The sequence below is a fragment of the Chiloscyllium plagiosum genome, chromosome 13 (assembly GCF_004010195.1).
Source record: "Chiloscyllium plagiosum isolate BGI_BamShark_2017 chromosome 13, ASM401019v2, whole genome shotgun sequence".
Taxonomy (NCBI): Eukaryota; Metazoa; Chordata; class Chondrichthyes; order Orectolobiformes; family Hemiscylliidae; genus Chiloscyllium; species Chiloscyllium plagiosum.
Genome location: NC_057722.1, coordinates 11,249,693 through 11,273,079, shown reverse-complemented (window position 1 = coordinate 11,273,079; position 23,387 = coordinate 11,249,693). Strand labels below are relative to the sequence as shown.

At 41.2% G+C, this 23,387-nt stretch overlaps 1 protein-coding gene across 15 annotated transcripts in view; it reads right to left on the bottom strand.

Moving 5' to 3' along the window:
• Nucleotides 1-12,872: 12,872 nt before the first annotated feature.
• The window catches only part of yeats2 (YEATS domain containing 2), a 136,956-nt gene continuing 126,441 nt past the window's right edge, over nt 12,873-23,387 (bottom strand). For 14 of the 15 annotated variants that reach the window (XM_043701854.1, XM_043701855.1, XM_043701846.1 and 11 more), the window contains 6 exons: nt 20,649-20,728; nt 17,513-17,714; nt 15,322-15,548; nt 15,027-15,101; nt 14,452-14,525; nt 12,873-14,090 (listed from right to left, as the gene is read on the bottom strand). In XM_043701854.1, coding sequence (XP_043557789.1) covers nt 13,964-14,090; nt 14,452-14,525; nt 15,027-15,101; nt 15,322-15,548; nt 17,513-17,714; nt 20,649-20,728 — 785 coding nt within the window. In that variant the 3' untranslated portion in view covers nt 12,873-13,963. The other variant, XM_043701856.1, reaches the window with a different exon arrangement.

Genomic DNA, 23,387 nt, shown 5'->3' with positions numbered 1-23,387 from the left:
GAATCCTTAGAAGAGTATAAAGGAAGTAGGAGTATACTTAAGAGGGAAATCAGGAGGGCAAAACGGGGACATGAGATAGCTTTGGCAAATAGAATTAAGGAGAATCCCAAGGGTTTTTACAAATATATTAAGGACAAAAGGGTAACTAGGGAGAGAATAGGGCCCCTCAAAGACCAGCAAGGCGGTCTTTGTGTGGAGCCACAGAGAATGGGGAGATACTAAATGAATATTTTGCATCAGTATTTACTGTGGAAAAGGATATGGAACTTATAGACTGTAGGGAAATAGATGGTGACATCTTGCAAAATGTCCAGATTACAGAGGAGGAAGTGCTGGATGTCTTGAAACGGTTAAATGTGGATAAATCCCCAGGACCTGATCAGGTGTACCGGAGAAGTCTGTGGGAAGCTAGAGAAGTGATTGCTGGGCCTCTTGCTGAGATATTTGTATCGTCGATAGTCATAGGTGACGTGCCGGAACACTGGAGGTTGGCAAACGTGGTGCCACTGTTTAAGAAGGGCGGTAAAGACAAGACAGGGAATTATAGGCCGGTGAGCCTGACCTCGGTGGTGGGCAAGTTGTTGGAGGGAATCCTGAGGGACAGGCTGTACTTGTATTTGGAAAGGCAAGGACTGATTCAGGATAGTCAACATGGCTTTGTGCTTGGGAAATCATGTCTCACAAACTTGATTGAGTGTTTTGAAGATGTAACAAAGAAGACTGATGAGGGCAGAGCAGTAGATGTGATCTATATGGACGTCAGTATGGCGTTCGACAAGGTTCTCCATGGGAGACTGATTAGCAAGGTTAGACCTCATGGAATACAGGGAGAAGTAGCCATTTGTATATAGAACTGGCTCAAAGGTAGAAAACAGAGGGTGGTGGTGGAGGGTTGTTTTTCAGACTGGAGGCCTGTGACCAGTGGAGTGCCACAAGGATTGGTGCTGGGCATTTACATAAATGGTTTGGATGCGAGCATAAGAGGTACACTTAGTAAGTTTGCAGATGACACCAAAATTGGAGGTGTAGTGGACAGCGAAGAGGGTTACCTCAGATTACAACAGGATCTGGACCAGATGGGCCAAGTAAATCTTAGCAGGATTTATACACTTCATGGTAAGGTCCTAGGAAGTGTTGCTAAACAAAGAGACCTTGGAGTGCAGGTTCATAGCTCCTTGAAAGTGGAGTCGCAGGTAGATAGGATAGTGAAGGAGGCATTTGGTATGCTTTCCTTTATTGGTCAGAGTATTGCGTACAGGAGCTGGGACGTCATGTTGCGGCTGTACAGGGCATTGGTTAGGCCACTGTTGGAATATTGCGTGCAATTCTGGTCTCCTTCCTATCGGGAAGATGTTGTGAAACTTGATAGGGTTCAGAAAAGATTTACAAGGATGTTGCCAGGGTTGGAGGATCTGAGCTACAGGGAGAGGCTGAACAGGCTGCCGCTGTTTTCCCTGGAGCGTCGGAAGCTGAGGGGTGACCTTATAGAGGTTTACAAAATTATGAGGGGCATAGATAGGATAAATAAACAAAGCCTTTTCCCTGGGGTCGGGGAGTCCAGAACTAGAGGGTATAGGTTTAGGGTGAGAGGGGAAAGATATAAAAGAGACCTAAGGGGCAACTTTTTCATGCAGAGGGTGGTACGTGTATGGAATGAGCTGCCAGAGGATGTGGTGGAGGCTGGTACAATTGCAACATTTAAGAGGCATTTGGATGGGTATATGAATAGGAAGGGTTTGGAGGGATATGGGCTGGGCGCTGGCAAGTGGGACTAGAGTGGGTTGGGATATCTGGTCGGCATGGACGGGTTGGACTGAAGGGTCTGTTTCCATGCTGTAAATCTCTATGACTCTATGACTTAGCAACTTCAGATGAAGGGGGAAACCTACAGGAACAAAGTATCTTTGTAAAAGAGAGATCCAGCACAGTTTGACCTATAATCGTTCCCCCACCATCATCATCTCCAGTGAAAATGTAACACAGGGAGGCAGAAAGTGGTGTTGCAAGCCTCACACAAAAAGCACAAATCCTTTTATATATGTCAATTTAGTCTGAAGCACTATCACATTTAGATTTGCAGACGCTACAGCTGCATTAATGTCTGTCATGACCATGTTAAGCACAACACTCCAATTTAGCAACATGTAATTTCCTTACTAATACACTACAATTACCAATCTATTAATTATACAACAGCCTCAAATAACATACCATCTCACAGTAGGGCTTTCTTACACATTTCTCTTAACTAAAGAGTTCAAAGCCAGAGAATTGGAGGAGGTTGAAAATCAGGCAAAATGGAGGGAACGACAGAAAGGAAATGAACAAATTGTAGGGCAAGTAATGGAGGGGACTAAGGGATCAATGTAGGATAATGAGAGACATGAAATAGAGAATATTCTGGGAAACATACAGAGTAATCAGAGAAAGTGAGGTGAGGGAAGCTAACATGGTAGTTTTCAGTGGCAAGAGGCTGGACTAGAGCTGGGAAATGTGCACAAAAGGTCTAAATTTCAGAGGCATGGTGAGCAAATCATGCCAATACACTTAAGGGAAGTCTAGTTAAGAGAAAAGGGGAGAAGGTGTTATAAAATTAAATTAGGATGGATAGGAGGATGCTTATGTATTGCATAAAGGCCAACACAAATTGATTGGGCATGATGATCTTTATAGTGACTAATCACTAATAACAAAGATAAAATTATGGAGTATCAAGATTTTATATTTGGCGGGGTGAGCTACTAAAAGAACATCATTTGTTTTTAGAAATAATAATGAATCATATAGATCAATCAAAACTGCACAAGTCAAATTATATCTAGATAATCTTAAACCACTTAATATTGGACAACTTGGGAACAGGAGTAGACCAGCCAATTGCTTAAACATGCTCTACGGTTCAATTAGATCAAAGCTGTCTTGATTGATACTCCTTAATTACTGTTGCCTAATAACAAAAGCTTCAATCTCAATTTTGAAATTTTCAATTGATGTAACTCAACTATGTTTTATGGGACTTTGTTAAGTAGTGCGCTGAGAGTTCTATTCACTACTATGTGTGAAGATAGAAATAATAAAGGAGTGAGAATGATCCATCACAGTTGTACATTGCCAGCGAGGGAACAGAAAGCCGCATAAATGGAGCATTTACAGACTTTACCCCATTCTTTGAGAAACAAAATGTTGCAAAATAAAAACCCAAGGAGCAAACTACAAGGCACTTTACATGGGGATAGCAAGTGCACATTGGAGAATGTGAATACATCACTAATAACAAATGTGGCAATCATTTCGAATCTGGATAGAGGATAATAAATCATTGAGTGAGGTGTAAGCAATTATAAAACTAAAACAGGCAAAGATGGGCTGTTCGAGATAGCCCTACCAGTGAAAGTGTGTTGTTATTATTAACTCTAAGCACACTGAACACCAAGTCATGGTCATCCAAATTTAGAGCGTTAAAATTGTAAAGACACACTCTTAATTTAATAAAGCTAATTCAATTTAATTCAGTATCAACTTAGGCCTCATAAGAAGCATTCACACATGAGCTAAGTCGTGAATTCAAGTGCCAACCCAGAGGCTTGGCCACAAAATCCAGGCCCTGTCGTTCCAGTACATTATTGAGCATTTGCTGCACTATTACTATTCTTACCAAACCCTGAGTGTTCATGTCCACACCAAGAACTAATGTTCCCAATTTGGAACCAAAAGACCAGAGAGAAACAATGCTTCTGTGAGGGGAAAGTGCCTGTGAGGCAGTGTCAACCTAAACACGACCACGTCATGCAACACATTAGCTGTGCACTGTAAACAGTAGTTAGAGGGGAAATTGTTGGAAATACTGTCTTTCAGATAAGATGTTAAACAAAGATTTCACCCACCCTCTCAAGTGGACAAAGCAATTGTATGGCACTAATTTAAAGAGCAGAGTAATTCTTCCAGCATCCTGTCTAATATTTATCCATTCATCAACACTTAAAAAAACCAAACATCTGATCACTTATCTCTTCGTTGTTTGTGACATCTGACTGTGTGCAGAGTTGGCTGCTGCATCCCCCTATAATGACAACGGTGATAGCATTTCAAAAATACTTAGCACATTGTAAAGTGCTGTGGGATGTCCCAAGTTCGTGGAAAGCATTATACTAGTTCACAGCAATTAATATGTGTGAAGGTCACAGGAAGATCCTGTACCTTTATTGCTGAAAGCATCATCTTAATTGAGTACCTGTCTTTTTTTTTCATAAAGTAATTCATGCATTAACTTGCCTCCTGATATGTCTGGGACTGTTTGGACTCACATTCAGTGGACTGAAGCTTGCTGAGTGGTGAGAAACTCTGAGCATAGTCCGACTCTCACTGAAGGCATGCTAAACCCTGCCCCTCCTTCGACTATCGATTAGAAATTCTATCTTTCTAATCTCAGCTAGAAGAAATTTAAATAAACAGCCAATTTCTTTCTGCAGGGGATTGAGTGCCTTTCACCCACTCCTTCTCCTCCTTCTATCTGGAAAACGCATAGGCATGAGGCTGTGCAGAGGATGGAGGCTGCAGACTGAGTTGTATCTTAGCAACGCGAACGGCTCGTTCATCATCAGCAGCAGCAGCAGCAGCAGCACTGCAATGACAACATCTCTTGCCTCCTCTCAGCAACCAATCACCTTTAACCGGGCCAATGTGCTGCGGTTCTGAGCTGCAGTACCTGTGAAACTGTCCTAAATAAAGCACATTTTAGGGGTGTATGCATCTCACTTAAATATACGTCAACCCACTTAATGCAAAGAAAAGTAAAGGTCATACAGCTCAGAATTCACAGTGGCAGCTGAGCTACTGAATGGTCACAGATTATTCTAAACTTCTATTTATAATGCTGAAAAATTATGTCCAACATCAAAGGAAGACTGAACATGTGTAAGTAAACTAAAGAGCATCAGGTTTACCTGCTCTGTGCCAGGATGTGATTTCAGCTCAGTTTACTGGTTGCTCTGTTTGGAAAGATTAATCATTGAATTCCTACGGTGTGGAAATATGTATTCGGCCCATTGAGTCCACACTGACTCGCCAAAGAGCATCTCACCCAGATCAACTCCCCTATTCTATCCCTATCACCCTGCATTTCCCGAGGCCAATCCACCAAGCCTGCACAACCCTGGACACTTCCGGCAATTTAGCACAGCTGATCCAGTTAACCTGCACATCTTTGGACTGTGGGAGGAAACTGGAGCACCTGAAGAAAATCCACGCAAACATGGGGAGAATGTTCAAACTCCACAAAGACAGTCGCCCGAGGCTGGAATTGAACCCTGGTCCCAGGTGCTGTGAGCCACCATACCCATGGGGGTGGGGGTTGGCAGTGAGGGTGATGACACTCTGAGAGGAAGATCTGCAAGGGACAGATGTCCTCAGAGCTGACGGTTCCTAGTTTCCAAAGCCTTACTCAAACCTCCCTTGAAGTGTTCTTCACCCTAATATCAAAGCGGCCTTCAGTAGGACATGTCTCTTCCCCCTTACACCAGCCTTTACCTGTGTCGAAAGACCATGACTGAATGATCTTGATGCCCCAGGCCATTAGCGGTTTTGTTTTAGCACAATGAATGATCCAGTCTACAGAGTGATGGGTATAATCAAGCACAAGGGAAATTAGATGTCTCTCCTTAGAATTAGCTGATATTGAAAGAGGAAATTGAGGATTTTTTTTTAAACGTGAGTCCAAGAATTAGCCAGAGTAGGATCTTTAGCCTGTTGAGTCTGTTCTGGCACTCAATAAGATCATCCGTGATCTGATGTGGCCTTAACATTACTTTCTTGCTTGATCCCCGATAACCCTTAACTCCCTTGTTGATCAAAGATCTGTCCAGCCTTCAAGACCCCGTACAATCTTGTACAATTCAATAAAATCACCCTTCTAAGCTCCAATGAGTGTTGGCCAAACTTTCCTCACAAAACAACACTTTCATTCCAGGAGAAGCCTGAGTGGACCTTCTCTGAATTGCTTCCAATGCAAGTACATCCCTCCTTAAATGCCGTACCGTTATAGCAACACGTCCCTATCTTTTTATTCAACTCACCTTACAATAAAAGTCAATGTTTGCGTTCCTGATTCATTGCTGTAACTGTACACTCACCTTGTGTGATTCATTTATAAGGACACCTAGTTCCCTCTGAACTGCAGCATTCTGCGGTCTCTCTCAACTTAAACAGTATTCCACTTTCTATTCTTCTTGCTAATGTGAACATCATCTTCTCTCATTATACTCAATTTGCCTGTTTTTGTCCACTTAGCCTCGTTGTATATCTTTGTAAACTCTATATCCTCCTCACAACTTGCTTGTTTTTAAAACCTACCTCTGTATCATAAGTAAATATAGCGACAAACAATTTTCACCCTCATCAAGCAATTAGCATAGACTGTAAACAGTTGATGCCTCAGCACTGATTCCTGTGGTCCTCCACTGGTTCATTTGCAAACCAGAAATTGACCACTTAGCCTGACTATTTTCAGTGTTAGCCATTCCTCTATTTGTCCTTCTATGCCAATGTTTCACTAGCACCATGAGCTCTTATGGTGTGCAGTAACCTTTAATATGGCATCTTATCAAATTCCTTAAGGAAATCCAAATACACTGCATCTACTAGATCCCCCATGTCCACCCTGCTTTATTACCTCCTCAAACAACTTAAATAAATTTGTTAAACATAATTTTTCTTTCACAAAATCATGCTGACTCTGCCCAATTGTATTATGCTTTTCACAATGTTTTGGTGCCACTTCCTTAATAATGGACTGTACCATTTTGCCACTGACATTATACCAATCAACCCAGAACACCTCCCTCATTTCCTTGATAGTGGTGTTAAATTTGCAGCTTTCTAATCTGCTGGATTCTTTATAGTATTTGGGCAATTTTGGAAGATTATAACCAAAGCATTCACAATCTCTGCAGCTGCTTTGTGTAAGGCCCTAGATTATCAACCATCAATCCAAGAGATTTGTCAACCTACAGTCCCTTTAGTTTTACAGCAATTTCTTCTCCAGTGATCATTATTGTTTAAGTTCTTCCTTTGCTTTTGCCTCTGCTTTTCTATTAATCTTTGAGTGTTTTTGTGTCTTTCATTGTGGAAATGGATACAAAATACTGAATCAAAGTCTCTGCCATTTTTCTTTGTTTCTCATTATTGATTCCACAGTCTCACTTTTCCGTTTCCCTATTTCCTACGACCTCATGTAACACTAGTGCAGGAAAGAGCAGTCAGATAATGCAACTAGAGAAACCAGACCGAAAAGGCAAATGATATCAGAGATCAGTGTCAGGGAAAAACAGTGTGAGAGACAACAGTGCAAAAGACAGCAGTCAGATAGGAGTCCCTGAGACTCCAGTCAAAAAGCAATACAAGAGATAACAATCAAACGGGAGTGATTTAATTACGATATATTAATTTCTGGTAAAACAACATCTCAGTAACAATGGTATGACAATAGAGCTTTCAGAGGTGTACTTTCCTTTTTTTAAATGAAGGAAGTTTGAGACAGAGGTACCAAGTGGTCTGCTCAAAGTCAATAAAGTAAGCAGCTTGTGAAGCCTTGGAGTTTTTTTTTTAAAGTTGGAACAATAGAAGCAGCCTAAATGGGTGTGGTCAAGAATCAGGATTTTTGGCTTTAGCTTCCAGCAGCCACTGTGGTCTTGAAGCTAGATGTGGATGTTCTTATTCCACTCTCTGTTACAGCTAAAACCTAGGGATATCTTCCTGCTGCTGGAATTGCATGTGAGACAATCTATTTTACTGCATTTGCCTTTTCCAACCCCTTTTATGGGATGTTACTATTAGCAAGGTTGGAGAAGTTTTGTAGTTCAGGTTGAGGTTCTGGATATGAATTTGTTTGCTGAGCTGGAAGGCTTGTTTTCAGATGTTTTGTCACCATACTAGGTTACATCATCAGCGAGCCTCCAGTAAAGCATTGGTGTTATGTCCCGCTTTCTATTTATGTATTTAGGTTTCCTGGGGTTCTATGTATGTGCTTAGGTTTCCTGCATTTTAACTGTAGCATAAAGATAAAGACCAATCAAATTGCATCTGGAACACATACCTTATACAGTAGCACCTCGACATACGAACGACCCCGTTCACAAACAAATCGGTTTACGAACAGGATTGTACGTAAAATTTTGCTTCAACGTACGTACGAAATTCAACGTATGAGCGAAGGTACGAATGCAAAAAGCCCGTGTGCGACCACATGGTTTCATTGTTCTGCTTGCTACGCGCTTGTTGAACGCAAAAGCTCTCGGGCCCCGCGTGATCTCATTCAGTTCGTCTTTGACGCATGCGCTGTGAACAGCCGTCCAAGCATTCTTACGCTATCCGAACAATGGGAAAAATTGATTCAGTTTGCGAACTTTTCGGTTTGCGAACCGGGTCCCGGAATGGATTAAGTTCCTAAGTCGAGGTGCTACTGTACTTAATTTTAAAATAATAAAAAAGCAGCATCTAGGTTATCTTCTTTACATATTTTGAGTGGGTTTGGTCTGGTTCATTACAATCGGGAGGATGAACCATCTATGGTTCCATCTATGGGGCGAGGGGGGGTGCAGGCAAGCAGAATGTGAATAGTGTTACCATTAAACTGATAAAGTGATCTTGTGAGCTGTTACAGCTGAATTTCTTAATTTCTTCACAATATTTCCATTTTGTGCTTAATTATCCATTTGCAGGTGAATCATGGATCTGGTTTGATGCCACACAATATAAAATCTCATCATTTTATCAAAGTCCTGCATTTAAAATTAAAACTGAGGCTAGAGGGCAGAAGGCAGTCAGAAACCTCATTCCTTCACAGATAATGCAGTTACAGAAAAGGTTATTAGGGAAGTATCAAAATGGACAGCGTAACTTGGATTTATCTAGAGATGTGAGGGATTGAGAACATCAGGAGAGGTTGCGTAGGTGGGATTAAGAAATATTAGAGATCTTGATACATGTGGAATATAATGACATGGATAGGCGAACTCAGGGGACATGAAGCAAGCTATCGACGGATGGGAAGTAATTGAGGAATACAAAGTGAGGAGGCTACATGAAGTTGAACTATTAGTTGACTTGCTGAATTTACTGTTCCTTGGGGTAATTCTTTGATACAGCTTTCCCACCACTGTCAATGAATGAAAAATTATTGGATGCATTTCTAATATTTTTTGAGGTGCAATCACTATGACACTCCACCACCTCCCCTTTGATGAGTGTTATGAAGTTGTGGGTGTACTGTTCCTTTAAAAAGAGTTGAAAGCTAGCAGAACTACCTGACACAGCATTACGTGTTCTAAACAAGATATAATGTAACATTTGGTTGAACAACTCAATTAGCTGGTTGCCTGGAGATGACAAAACAAATTCGAATTAGGCCAATCAGTTTAAATTATACCCCCAAAAATAGCAAACTCCAATCAAGTTTGAATTAAGTATATTGACAATCTTAAAAGTCAATGACACAATCTGACAATTTGGGGGAAAATGAACAGCTAAGAAGAGAACTGCCAAGCCACCAGGATCTGCAGACTGCCCAGAAAAATATCTCTCTTAAAGGTACTTTTATCGATCAGTAACTTGTGAAACTGAAAATCTGAATTTTTGGTAAATCTTAATCGGGGGTTTTATCAGACTAGTATTGTAGAAAGGAAAGTAAAAGATAGGTTAGAGAAAGGAGTTGTAAATAGTTGTTAGTTAATTATTCTCTGTTATACTTTAAGAAATAAAGTTGTTAATTTTTACTTTAAATAGTTCTTGGCCTCTTGAATTTTCACAGATTATTGCATGGGATAAATCTTTTCTGTGTTGTTGGTTTAAATTAAGCAGGAGGGTTTACCCAGTGTTGTAACATTCAATACAGCTCACAGCAAGACATACCTGATCACAGAAATTCCCTGACTCTGCTGGCTCTATGCATAGTTGATTTTTCTGGCCATTGGTAAAGACTTGGAGAAAACTAGAGATGATTTGGAGCTCGGTTAGGGAAGAGGCTCTCAGAGCACAATTTGCTTTCTGTGGAGAGCAAAGGATTGAGAGGAGACATGATCCAAATTTCTAAATGCCGAGAGAAAATGAATAATGAAGATGATATCCACTGATGTACACTAGATCCTGTTCCACTAATGCACACATTTGGATACATGGGTGAAAATATTTAAATCTTTCTGTGCCTCACATTTTTGGATTTTTTCAATCTTCTCTAGCCCTGCAAACCTCCATTATCATTACTCTGACCATCTGCATTCCTCACTTCCTCTGAGCTAACTGACACAGTTTTGGATGTCTTCCTGAGTGACTTGGCATTGCTATGAATCGTCACAGCTCAGGGGGTTGCACTTTTGCTAGTGAGTCAGTACTAGACTCACGTCCCACTCCTGCGACATGGACATACTATGTAAGTTGACTCTTGGTACCGGACAGAGATGTTCGGTCAAAGTTGCAACTATCAGGTGAGACATTAAACCACGCCCTTTCAGGTTGATGGAAAAAAATCCAATGATATTATTGTGAACAAAAACAATGGAAAGATTCCTAATGCTCCTGGGTGAATATTAAGCCCTCCACCAACATCACCAGTCATGCAATCATGCTTTAGTTGCCAGTAGTGGAACTGCACTTCATCTAATTTAGGTACTGCATTTGCTTGTAAGACTCTTTGGGACATGGTTAAAGGCACTGTGTAAATGCATATCATTTCTTTTACTTGTCAGAAAATGTTAACTTGTCTTTTCTTGCCATGGATGTGTTCAAGCCTACTGAGTGTTTCCAGCAGCCTCAGGATTCTGTTTTCCATATTTGTTTGCTTTCTAGAAAACACTCACCATCTTGCATATTAATTAACACACATCCTTCATGCTACAGAATCTCAATTTAGCAGAATACTTTCGGGAATGCTGAACAAAACACATTTCAAGGTTGATTATTTCCAGGGGTGAACGATTACCAAATCCCAATGTGGTACTTGGTGAGAAAGCAGTCAATTGTTCCATTCCCCATCAAGCTCATCCTTCATACGTGTAAGCACAATCATTTATCAAAATATAATTTAATCATGCAGAGACCAGCAATTATCTGATATTAGGTTTGTATATCCAGATTGTGAAAAGTCAATGGCAGAAACAACGCTAGCTCTGATCACAATCTCACACCCATCACCAGCTTGAGAAATAGATTCCACTGTGAATAGCTACCGTCAAGTTTATTTCTTGACAAAAGGGAATTTCTGTGTTGGTAAATATATTCACATGCAAATATTGAAGGTGGGAAGACTGTCTGAGCTGTGATATCTCTCATTGTTATATAGCAAATGCTTACAATCTAGAATTACATGGAAAGAATAGCTGTTCAGTCACTGGTGCCCTAACACATCACCACCTTCGGGAACAGGGAAAAAATCAGTACAATGGTTCGCTTGTAAAGTGTAGTGACTGTTATAATGTGGAAATGCAAGCAGTAAATGATGTTCGTTGTATGTGTCATTGTTCACTTCTCATCCTGAATGTCTGGTTATTGATTTGCTAATCAAAAATTGTAGGAAACTGAATTGACACAGTGCGCATCAGCCTTCAGTGGTGAAATAAATAACATGGGAATAGCCAGGAGGATGCAGTTAGGAGACCCAGTCCTTGATCTGTGCCTCACACAACTATGTGAAACATCTTCAGCCAGTTTACCAGTCACGGTTTATAATGATTTACAGGGAGTTGGTATCCCTCTCTCTTCTGAGCCAGAAGGGTGTGGGTTCAAACTCCACTCTAAAGACTTAAAAACAGAGTTTAGGCTGAAATTTCAGTGCAGAACTGAGCGGATGCTGCACTGTCAGAATGAGCTGCTAAACCAAACCTCTGTTGTCCCTCTTTAGTTGACATTAAAGACCCCTCAGCATTATTTCGGAGAGCAGAGGAGTTATCCTTGCTATCTCTCTGCCATAATTATTTATCAACCAACACACTTTTAAGAAAAAGAGTCAGTATTGTGCTGTTTGTAGAAGGGGAGTGTGCGTCAATGGATTGCTTTCATTCCTACATTACAAGAATCAATAAACTTAAACAAGCACTTCATTGGCTGTTAAGAGCTTTGGGATGTTTGGAGGTTATGAAAGGTGTTAAATAAATACAAGTCGTTTGCATGAAAATAAAATTGACCAAATCCCTCCGATTATTGATTTGGTGACAATCTTGCATTTAACTCCTCTTTTAGATCGCCTTACCTTCTCTATTTAATGGAAAGGACCCCAGTTCCGTTATTCTCTCTTATTAATTAAAGCCTTTTATCCCTGGGCTCACCTTGATCTATCTCTTAATGCCAATTGCCGCCTGTAATGGTTCTGAATTTGGCAAATTTCCAAACAGCTTCAAACTCTTTGTTTGAGGTTATGATCTGGATTACATCAACAGTTTCATACTATACTGCAGTATAGTATGAAACCTCTTCCATAACTCCAGTTAATGTTTCAGAGATTTCATCAGGATTTTAGAATCAGTATGCATTTCTCCAGACAGTTAAATATTATTTGGGGAAACTAAATCAGACATAAGTCGTCATAACTGACTAGCTCAGATGAAGGAAGCTTGATTCTGCTTTTCCCTTTCGAAAACTGACGAGTCTGGCATGTGCTTACAGCATGTTGTCCATCATTCAGATTTCTAGAGGTCTTCACTTTTTTAAGCCTGGGGGGGGGCGAGATGTTTGAAATCCATGAAATTTGAAGAGAATTACATATCCACATTTAAACAACTGCAGAGCTGCTGTAGAGACAGGTACATCCATAAAGCAAGAGTCTCACTGGTGAGCTATAAGAGGTTAGTTACTACTGTGTCCAGAAAATGTTCAAACTCAGGTTTTTATCAATTCAAATTGATTTTATTCAACTGATTTTTTAACTTGCTGATGAGCTTCAGGAACAAGGAGAAAGAGGGTGGACAATAAACACATTACTGTTCCAGCTTGGTTAAAATCTTATCCAGCAACGTTTAACCATCTAGCTTTTGGACATAAAAATCTACCTTGCTATTCAAGCTAACTGGCTGTGCTGCCCAACGCAACTCTCTAATCAAGTTAACCAACAGCTCAAGCAACAAATATAATGGCCGCAGGTGAGCGAGGTCAGAAATGGAGCCATTCATCAACAAGCTGTAGAGATGATGATGGCTTTGAAGATAAAGCTGATCTGGGCATCTCTGTCCCAAAGATATAGTCAGCCCTCCCCAAAAGCCAGGGTAGTGGGAGGGGTCGATGGTGATGACATGCTTTCAGCTGTTGGTGGTGCTGTAGAGCTGGCTGCGTGAGGGCAGCAAGTAGACCTGTCAGGGAGAGCCAGGCCTTTATATTACTGCCCTCGCTCAAGGTGAGGTGGTGGATGGGAGATTGCGGAGATGAAACCGTAATACCTGCTGCCACTGATGGGCTGTTTAATTTCCGTCTGTAAAGGGCTTGAAGCATGGTGTGGAATTTCAAAACTGTGAGGTACCTTTTTTTAACAAATCAACATTTAATAATAACAAGCTGCTTCTGTCAATGGGATGACATTATTTGGACCAGAGGTGTGAGCTGTTTAGATTCAAGCGAGATGGTTTCGACTTAAGTCCTCCGTCACAGTGTAAGTATGTCATTAATCCAGTTTTCTCCATCACACACCAATCCAAAGACACAAAAATGTGCAGTGCCAGTATTTTGTCATTTTCCAGCTGCCTGAATGAACATAAAAATATTCCTGCTCTAGCTCCTAACCAACCCCTGGCAACAGCCAGCTCCAAACAGGAGCACTACTTCTGGAAGCTTCTGCAGCTCCACGACGAGAGTTAACAACATGCATTGGTGTAGTATCACGTAGTATCACCCTCACCATCGTGGGCACAAAGGCTGCAGTGATCTGTCAACGTAACAGCGGCTTTGCCAAGTCCCTGTCTTCAATGGAAAGGAAGGAGTGTGAAGCCCTTCATAATTCCTGCTGCGGGGTCTGTTCAGTAGCCAGCATGCCCATGTACTTGTTGGTGAGGAAGTCGCAGACAGGGATGTTACAGATGGCTTGGTGCATGTTGATTACACTCAGTTCTTTGGGCATTCTAAATCAAACAAAAGAACAGATTATTTACAATTTACAAATTGGGCATGAAATGATACTACAGCCCAATGTGGCAGTGCCAACTCTCTGACAGAGTTATGCAATGAGTCCCACTCCTGAGTTCGGTCTTCATAGCTTTGTATTCTTCCCACAGATGCTGCTCAGTTTCTCCAGCAACTTCTGTATTTGCACCACTATTCCAATGCTCTTCCAGACAATTCTCCAAACTCCTGCCTCTGTAATCATCTGCCCAAATCTCTCTCGGTCTGTATTCTATTAAGCACCAGTCCGGCTCGTGTCTCACCTAACCGTGACCTTGTCAGTCAGAGACTCGGTTGATTAGAGGGAAAATTGCAACATACCTTTTATGGGGAGTGCTCTGGTATGCGATTCCCAAAGACTCTCGAAGGATGTCACTTACAAACAGTTCAGCAGCCTAAAGACAAAAGAATGGGAGTGATCAGGAATACTGTCAGCACATCAAGTCACAGAATACTGCAGCTTCCATGTGGGCCTTTACTCTGCACCTCCCTGTAATATATCAGATACTGAACATTAAAGCAACAGATTGGAAGTTAGCAACCACAGCCAATATCAGGACATAGTGGAAAATCAAAAGCTTCTTGAACTGACCTGTTGTTACTCAGATCTGGCACAGATGTTTAGATTGACAGTCTCTTACAGAGTTACTATATTATTTAGCGCAACACATTTCTGACACTAGTGACTCATACACAGGGACTAGTTGTGACTTGCAGTAACTCAATGTCATTCGCAGCCACTCACTCTTGCACACAGGAACATAGGCTTGCTGCAAAACCACTCGCCCTCCCCGCCAAAGCACGCATCCTCCCCTGCAGGAAGTCGTCCTCACTTGGAGGGACTCGCTGTCATTCTAAGCGACTTGCTGTCATTCAGTAAGACAACTTGACCTTACCTTTATGATCATTTCTTCGATCACCGGGGCATAGACATGGCTCTCCACCTCAACAGGTTCAATCGTAACACCAATCTACAAAGGAAAACAGAGCAATGTGGGGGGACTAATTCAGAAGGAAAACAAGCAGAGGGCTAAACCATCTTGGAAAGGCAGTCCAAAAAAGGGGACATAGACACACAGATGCACGCATGCACACCCCGCCACCCAGGAAACAGAGTGCCAGACATACAAAACACACAAACAAGTAGGTTGAAGCTGGATTTCTGGCTACATCTTAACTTTTCCTGATTACCTGCTGGGCTGTGTCTCTGGCATACTCCATGGCTGGCAATAGGCCCATGTAGAATTTGACCTCTTCATCCTCCTCCTCCAGTTCTTTCTTGACTGTCACTTTAGAAGACTCAGCTGTGCCAATGATGTCAACCTCTTCATCGCTCTCAGGCTCTGTTTTCAAAATGGCCTCCACCTCCATGAGCCTTTGACAGAGCTCACCGGCTATGGTGTATGTGGAGGGGCACTCTGAAATACATTATCAAAAACTGGTAGATAATAGAAAACTCCTAAACTATGTTGGAGATTCGATGAATAATGTCAAGTTTTAAAGCTATCAACGTGTTAGTATTTTATGGTGAATTGCTAAATATTGGTGAGCATAAATAGCACTGCACATTTCTAGAAATGTTTTAAATAAAGGGGAGTTCGTAAATGATTCAAAGTAACTCAGATAGTTTGCACTTACGTGAAAATGTAACAAAAGAGCTGTAAGTAACGAAAATGATTTGGAAAATCACTTTGGTACTTTGTACAGAAGATCAGGAATACGTAAGCATCTTTAAGAATATAAAAGCATATCCAGGGATAAGTAAACGTATCTTGAAGGATCAAAAAACAATACAAGATGATCAATTTTAACTTCAAGTCGGAGAAAGGGTGCAAACGTAAAAGTTATTGTATTCACTGGCCTATTGAGGCCAAGGCCAAGGCTTCTGTGCCGTGATAGTAATAAATACTATTCACGGTATCAGTTAAAGACCAAAATGAATCAATACTTGCGTACCCCTTACTTTAGGTGGTCTCTCATTCTTCACGTCAAATGCAGAATTGCTTCAGAAAGGTGGGAAATCCCACATCAGTTTTCCAACTCAGGGCCCAGTTAAAGTGTAATTGGTACTTTGCTTTCACAACAGAACATCAGCTCATATCCCTCAGCCACATAACTGCAGCTGACATTTCAAATGACAGCCATAAGAAATGTGGAGTTAAGGCAAAATATTCCACGTTAAAGATCACTCCTCTAATCTTCATGTCTAGTTAGTCGAAATAGGAAAGGGTATAATCAATCACCAAGGGTTTTAAGTAGCATTAAAGTTTTGTAAATATACCCAAGTCTTTGTAAATCATGCCGAGGTAGTAAATACCGTTGGGCAATCTGATTTTAAAATTGAACCAGCTCTCTTAAATCTGCATGAGGTTATTTATCACTGATGCCTTTTAAATATTGATCTTACTGTGTCCCAGTGATTTAATACTGGAATTATATACTGCTAAATAGGACAAGGACACTGAGCTGTATGCTGTAAAAGTGTATAGTTTGCATATTGTGCTATAAATAATGTCTACTGGGGTATTGTCTTCAAAAAACATTGAGCATTTGTTATTGTGGCTGTCAAATAATTGCCAGCATTTTAAACTTGTGGACCATTATTATTAAAATATTGAACTACTGAACAATGAGCCTGACATGTCACTGGAATTTCATTCTACCCAATCCTAGAGGGATACAAGTAAAGAGACAGCAATTAGAAATTAGGCTGAACAGGAAACTGAAAACAATGCTTTGGGTTATCTTTCTAAACACTGACTGACAAGGTGACATTGGGACTATTATGCCATACAAGTACTGGAGGGTGGCACAGTGGTTAGCACTGCTGCCTCACAGTACCAGGGACCTGGTTTCGATCCGACACTCGGGCAACTCTCTGTGTGGAGTTTGTACATTTCCCCTTCCCAATTTCTTCTGGATGCTCTGGTTTCCTCCCGTAGTCCATAGATGTGCAGGTTAGGTGGATTGGCCATGCTAAATTGCACATAGTATTCAGGGATGTGCAGGGTAGGTGGGTTAGCCATGGTAAATGCAGCGTTACAGGGACAAGTAGGTAGCAGGGTGGGACTGGGTGGGATGCTCTTCAGAGAGTTGGGATTAACTCAATGCACTGACTGGCCTGCTTCCACATTGTAGGGATTCTATGATATAGGACACATGGGGAGGAACAGGGTATGGGAGAGAGAGCCTTGAATGTACAGTGCAGAGGGGAAGAAAAATCTCAACTGCCTGTACTTAGCTTCTCACTGCCATCTTCTTCTGTTTAACTTGTGTTGGTTTGGGATTGGAACAGTTCACTCAGCAAACAATGAGTTCGGTCAGGTCTTTCACTTTCCTGAACCTGAGCAAAATATTACTTGGAGCGGAATGTTGATCTCACCTGGCTCATTGTCGATTCGCGTCAGTATATCTTCCATTGAATCCTCTTCGGTGACAGCGGTCTCTGGGTCAGGGGGGGTGTACCCACGCTGCCGACACCAGTACATGATTTGCTTAGTCTTCATGATGTCTGTGTTGCTGAACCGTGGGCACTTCTCCATCACTTCCTGCAGGATCTTTCTTACAGCTACTGCACGCTGCCACTGGGGTAAACAGGGAGGAATATGAGGTTCTGAGCTTTTTGTCATCATCCTTACAGACTTAAAATAAGGAAGGGAAACATGCCAGATACATTCTTGGGCTGACATCATGACAAAGGCTAATAGATGTTTGTCTGTCTGTCTGTCTGTCTGTCTCTCTCTCTCAGTTGAGCTGGAATACAGTGATGGAAATTATGTTTGCTTTGCACAGAGGGTTAGTCAGATTCTATTTTGAGCATGAACTTCAGGAAAGAGGTCTTTCAAGGTGAATTTATAGATTCACCAGAATGAAGGGCTGCGGAGTATTTCCCGGAGTTTAAAGGTTTGAAGGTTGAGCCAACTGAGATACTTAAAATAATGAAGATGGCTGAATGGCTGACAGAGTGCATTTGGAGAATTGATTTTCCCAGGTGTGGGAATTGTACAAGGAAGCACACAATCTGAAAATGGCAAGGTTAGCCTTTCTGGAATGAAATCAGAAAGTCTGAGTTACTGCCTGCATTTTCTGTTTTCATTTCAGACTTCCAGCATCTGCAGTGTTTTGCTTTTGTTGTCGTACAAATTTGGAATTGTATCCCCAAAAGACATCTGGTGCTGAATTCATAGCAGGTTTCAAGACTAAAATCAAAGGTTTTTGATATTGCGATGTAACATAGATGGAGAACAAAGGCAACAATATGAAGACAAGGTACAGATTAGCAATGATCACTGCTAATCCTGGCTTTTCCTGTTCTCAAGAATTTGGAAACTTTCTGAGCAATTAAGAAATGGAATACAGGAATTTGTATCACAGGGCACAAACTGTATACCGGGATACAAGTTCCTGTAATATAAATCATGTCTAACGAACTTGATTGAGTTTTTTGAAGAAGTAACAAAGAGGACTGATGAGGGCAGTATGGTAGACGTGATCTAAATGGACTTCAGTAAGATGTTCAACAGGGTTCCCCAAGTGAGACTGGTTAGCAAGGTTAGATCTCATGGAATACACGAAGAACTAGCCATTTGGATACAGAACTGGCTCAAAGGTAGAAGACAGAGGGTGGTGGTGAAGGATGGCTTTTCAGACTGGAGGCCTGTGACCAGTGGAGTGCTATAACAATCAGTGCTGGGCCCACTACTTTTTGTCATTTACATAAATGAGTTGGATGTGAACATAGGAGGTATAGTTAGTAGGTTTGCAGATGACACCAAAATTCGAGGTGCAGTGCAAAGGAGGTTACCTCAGATTATAGCAGGATCTTGATCAATGGGCTGACAAGAAGCAGATGGAGTTTAATTTAGATAAATGCGGGGTGTTGCATTTTGGGAAAACAAATCTTAGCAGGACTTATACACTTAATGCTAAGGTCCTAGGGAGTGTTGATGAAAATAAGAGACCTTGGAGTACAGATTCATAGCTCCTTGAAAGTAGAGTAGCAGGTAGATAGGATAGTGAAGAAGGCGTTTGGTATGCTTTCCTTTATTGGTCAGAGTATTGAGTATAGGAGTTGGTAAGTCACATTGTGGCTGTACTGTACATTGATTTGGCCACTTTTGGAATATTGCGTGCAATTCTGGTCTCCTTCCTATCAGAAGGAAGTTGCAAAACTTGAAAGGATTCATAAAAGGTTGACAAGGCTGTTGCCATGGTTGGAAGATTTGAGCTATAGGGAGAGACTGAATAGGCTGGGGTTGTTTTCCCTGGAGTGTCAGAGGGGTGACCTTATAGAGGTTTATAAAATCATGAAGGGCATAGATAGGATAAATAGACAAAGTCTTTTCCATGGGGTGGGGGAGTCCAGAACTAGAAGGCATAGGTTTAGAGCATGAGGAGAAAGATATAAAAGAGACCTAAGAGCCAACTTTTTCACACAGAGGGTGGTACATGTATGGAATGAGCTGCCAGAGGAAGTGGTGGAGGCTGGTACAATTGCAACATTTAAAAGGCATCTGGATGAGTATACGAATAGGAAGGGTTTAAGAGGGATATGGGCTGAGTGCTGGCAAATGGGACTAGAGTAGATTGGAATATCTGGTCGGCATGGACGAGTTGGGCCGAAAGGTTTGTTTCTGTGCTGTACATCTCTAAGGTATATCCTGACCTGGGGAACCCTATATCCTGATCACCAATACACTAAGTCCTGCCTGTAGATCACAACATGTTGAGATGTCAGTCTTAGCCTTGACACTCAATAAGGCATCAAGCAAAGTCTAGTTGCTTTCCTCAAACAGCGAGAAGATGGTTTCAGAACACCTATGGAAGAGGCCACAAAACAGACCAACCCCCTCAACCTTACCCTACTTTTGCTGAAACCCTGTTATACAGGAAGGGAATGCCTCAAAAGTACGATGGAGGTGAGGGACTTTTGACTAAGGGATGCAACACAGCACAGCCTTTAACAAAAATCTTTTTAATTTTTCAGCAGTGACCAGCAGACGGCATAAGGGTGTGGGAAACCTTTTTGTCCCCTTTATTCATTCACAGGATATGGGTATCACTGGCAAGGCTGACATTTGTTGCCTGTCTCTCAATGCCCTTGACCTGCTTTGCTTGGGTATTTCAGAGGACAGTTCAGTGGGTCTGGAGTCACTTGTAGGCCAGGCAAGGATGGCAGATTTCCTTCTTTAAAAGGCATCACTAAACCAGATAGGTTTTATGACAATCAATCAGTGATAGTTTAATGGTCGCTATTACTGAGACTAGGTGTCAATTCCAAATTTCATTAGTTGCATTTAAATTCCACCAGCCATTGTGGTACAAGTTGGAACCATGTCCCTTGCACATTTGTCTGAGCCCCTGGATTATTAACCCAATGATATGACTGTGAGGCCACTGTCCACCACCCCAAACAACTGGCTGATTTTGCTCCACTTTTCATCCATGCTCTTCAAAGCACTGCATGATTAAAGTAAGGATAAGAACTTCGGCTCAAGAGCCCTGAGAGTGGGTCTTACCTCTGCAGCTCTCCGCTTCCCGATATTCCAGCTGTAATACTGCTCCAGAGACGTAGCACAAAATGGGTTGGAGTCCTCATCTATTAGAGAAAGTTCTGTGATGAGTGAACAATATACCTAACAGTATAATGAAGATCACTGAGTGTGACAGATAAACTACCAATATATGAGAAATAGCTAAAGGAAAGTGAGATTGTATGTGATAGCAGGATTCAGCACTCAGCCCACCAAAACAGTTGGGTAAGCATTAACAAATTGAGCACTGTGCTGAATTCATTCACTGGGTCAGTTTAACATAAGTCATAAAATGAGTCAGGTTAAATAGGCATCATAATCGTGAACGTCTAATTTCGATCATATTTCAAGCTACTGAGGCAGTAGGGGGACATCTATCGTCTGTAGGACCTTATCGCCCTCTTAGGACATCCAAGGAACCTCACATTCAGGGATTAGAATGCTTGTAAGTATAGGAGCCAATTTATGCCATAATTAACTATTGGAAAAATGGCCAATTAAAATGCTGTTGATGAGATTGATTGAATATTGGTCTACACAAAGAGTGATTGTCCTGATATTTCTTAATTAACTACAGGGCTGTTGTATGCTATAGCGTTCTAAGCGCTCATCTAAACACATTTTAAATGCCTTGAGGGTTCCCACCTCTATCACCCTTTCATGGTCCAGATACCCACAACCCTCTGGCTGAAAAGGTTTTCCTCAACCCCTAAACCTCCTGCTCCTTACCTTAAAACTGTGTCCCCTTGGTTATTGACTCTTCTACTGAAGGGGACAGTTTCTCCCCATCTACTGTCTTAGAACTTCATACACATGAATCAAATCCCTGCTCAGCGTCTCTGGTCTAATGAAAACAACTGCGGATTATCTAGTTTCTCTCCATAGCTGAAATACTCCAGCCAAGGGAACATGCTGGCAAATCTTATCCTACCTATATCCTTCCTATAGAGTGGCAACCAGAACTGCATGCAGAACTCCAGCTGTGGCCCAACTAATATTATGTCCATTTTCATCATAACCTCCTTGCTCGTGTACTGTACTCAATTTCTTAACTAACGAGGGTCTAAAATTTGAATATAGGTTGTTGTCAGAAGGAACAAGTATATGTAGATTTTTACTAACCACAAAATGGCTTTTTAATTTAAAATAACACAATAAAATGGCTGAGAATAATGATTGAATTCTGTGAACTTGTACTGCTGTTTTGCAGAATTAAGCTAAAACCCAATGATAAGAGAACAATGGAGTTTTCATAAAATGAATACTGACACATTAATTGACCATTTGAACTAACCTTGAACTGCTACCATGACATGATGATTTACGTAATTAAAACTTCTTTCCCAGGAAATATCATTGGATTAACCTAATGTAAATCATGTCACCTTATTATATGTGATTGGTCTTTTCCTGTAATTAAGGCTGTACTGTCTCTTAAAAAACATATAAATCATGTGTAATTTTCAAAAGCAATTGTGCAACTTCACCACGGAACACAGAAGCTTTAACCTCTGTGTTGCTGGACAGAATTGCGTCAAGGTGCCATACTTTCATAAACTAATGACCCTTACATTGTATGGATCGCATTCTATTGATTCTTTTGACCGATCTCGAACCAAGAGGCCCCTTTGGAGGGGTTTAGATCTTCACTAACAAATCCTATATGTGTTCTTGACCATCTTACCTACTTATCCTGTTGCCTTTAAGGATCTATGGACTTGAACACCAAGGTCCCTCTGATCCTCTGTACTTCCTATGATTCAATTTGGGTTCCTTTGCCTTAATTCTCCCAAAATGCATCACCTCCATTTGTCACTAGTCAGCCCATCTGACCAATTTATCTATATTACCTTCTATACTAAGACTCCTCTCTTTGCTATTTACTACACCACCAATTCTCATGACATCTGTGAACCTACTGATCATACCTCCTAAATTCACATCTAGATCATTAATGTATACAACAAACAGCAAGAGAATCAGCACCAAATCCTGTGGTATTTTACTAGGCAAAGACTCCCAGTCACAAAAACACCACTCGACCATCATCCTCTGCTTCTTATGTCAATTTTGGATCGAATTTGACAAACTGCCCTGGATCGCATGGGCTTTTAGCTTCTTAACCAGTCTGTCATGCAAGACCTGGTCACAAGGTGATCTCATAAGGAGATCTCAGCTATCTGAAAGAATAAGAGGGTAGTTATGGTAGGGGATTTTAACTTTCCAAATATCACCTGGGACTGCCATAGTGTTAAAGGTTTAGATGGTGAGGAATTTCTTAAGTGTGTACAAGACAATTTTCTGATTCAGTATGTGGATGTACCTACTAGAGAAGGTGCAAAACTTGACCTACTCTTGGGAAATAAGGCAGGGCAGGTGACTGAGGTGTCAGTGGGGGAGCACTTTGGGGCCAGCGATGGAAAAAGATAGACCAGATCTAAAAGTTGAAGTTCTAAATTGGAGAAAGGCCAATTTTGATGGTATTAGGCAATGGTGTTAGCTGATTGGAGGCAGATGTTCGCAGGTAAAGGGACACCTGGAAAATGGGAAGCCTTTAGAAATGAGATAACAAGAATCCAGAGAAAGTATATTCCTGTCGGGGTGAAAGGGAAGGCTGGTAGATATAGGGAATACTGGATGACTGAAGAAATTGAGGGTTTGGTTAAGAAAAAGAAGGAAGCATATGTAAGGTACAGACAGGATAGATCGAGTGAATCCTTAGAA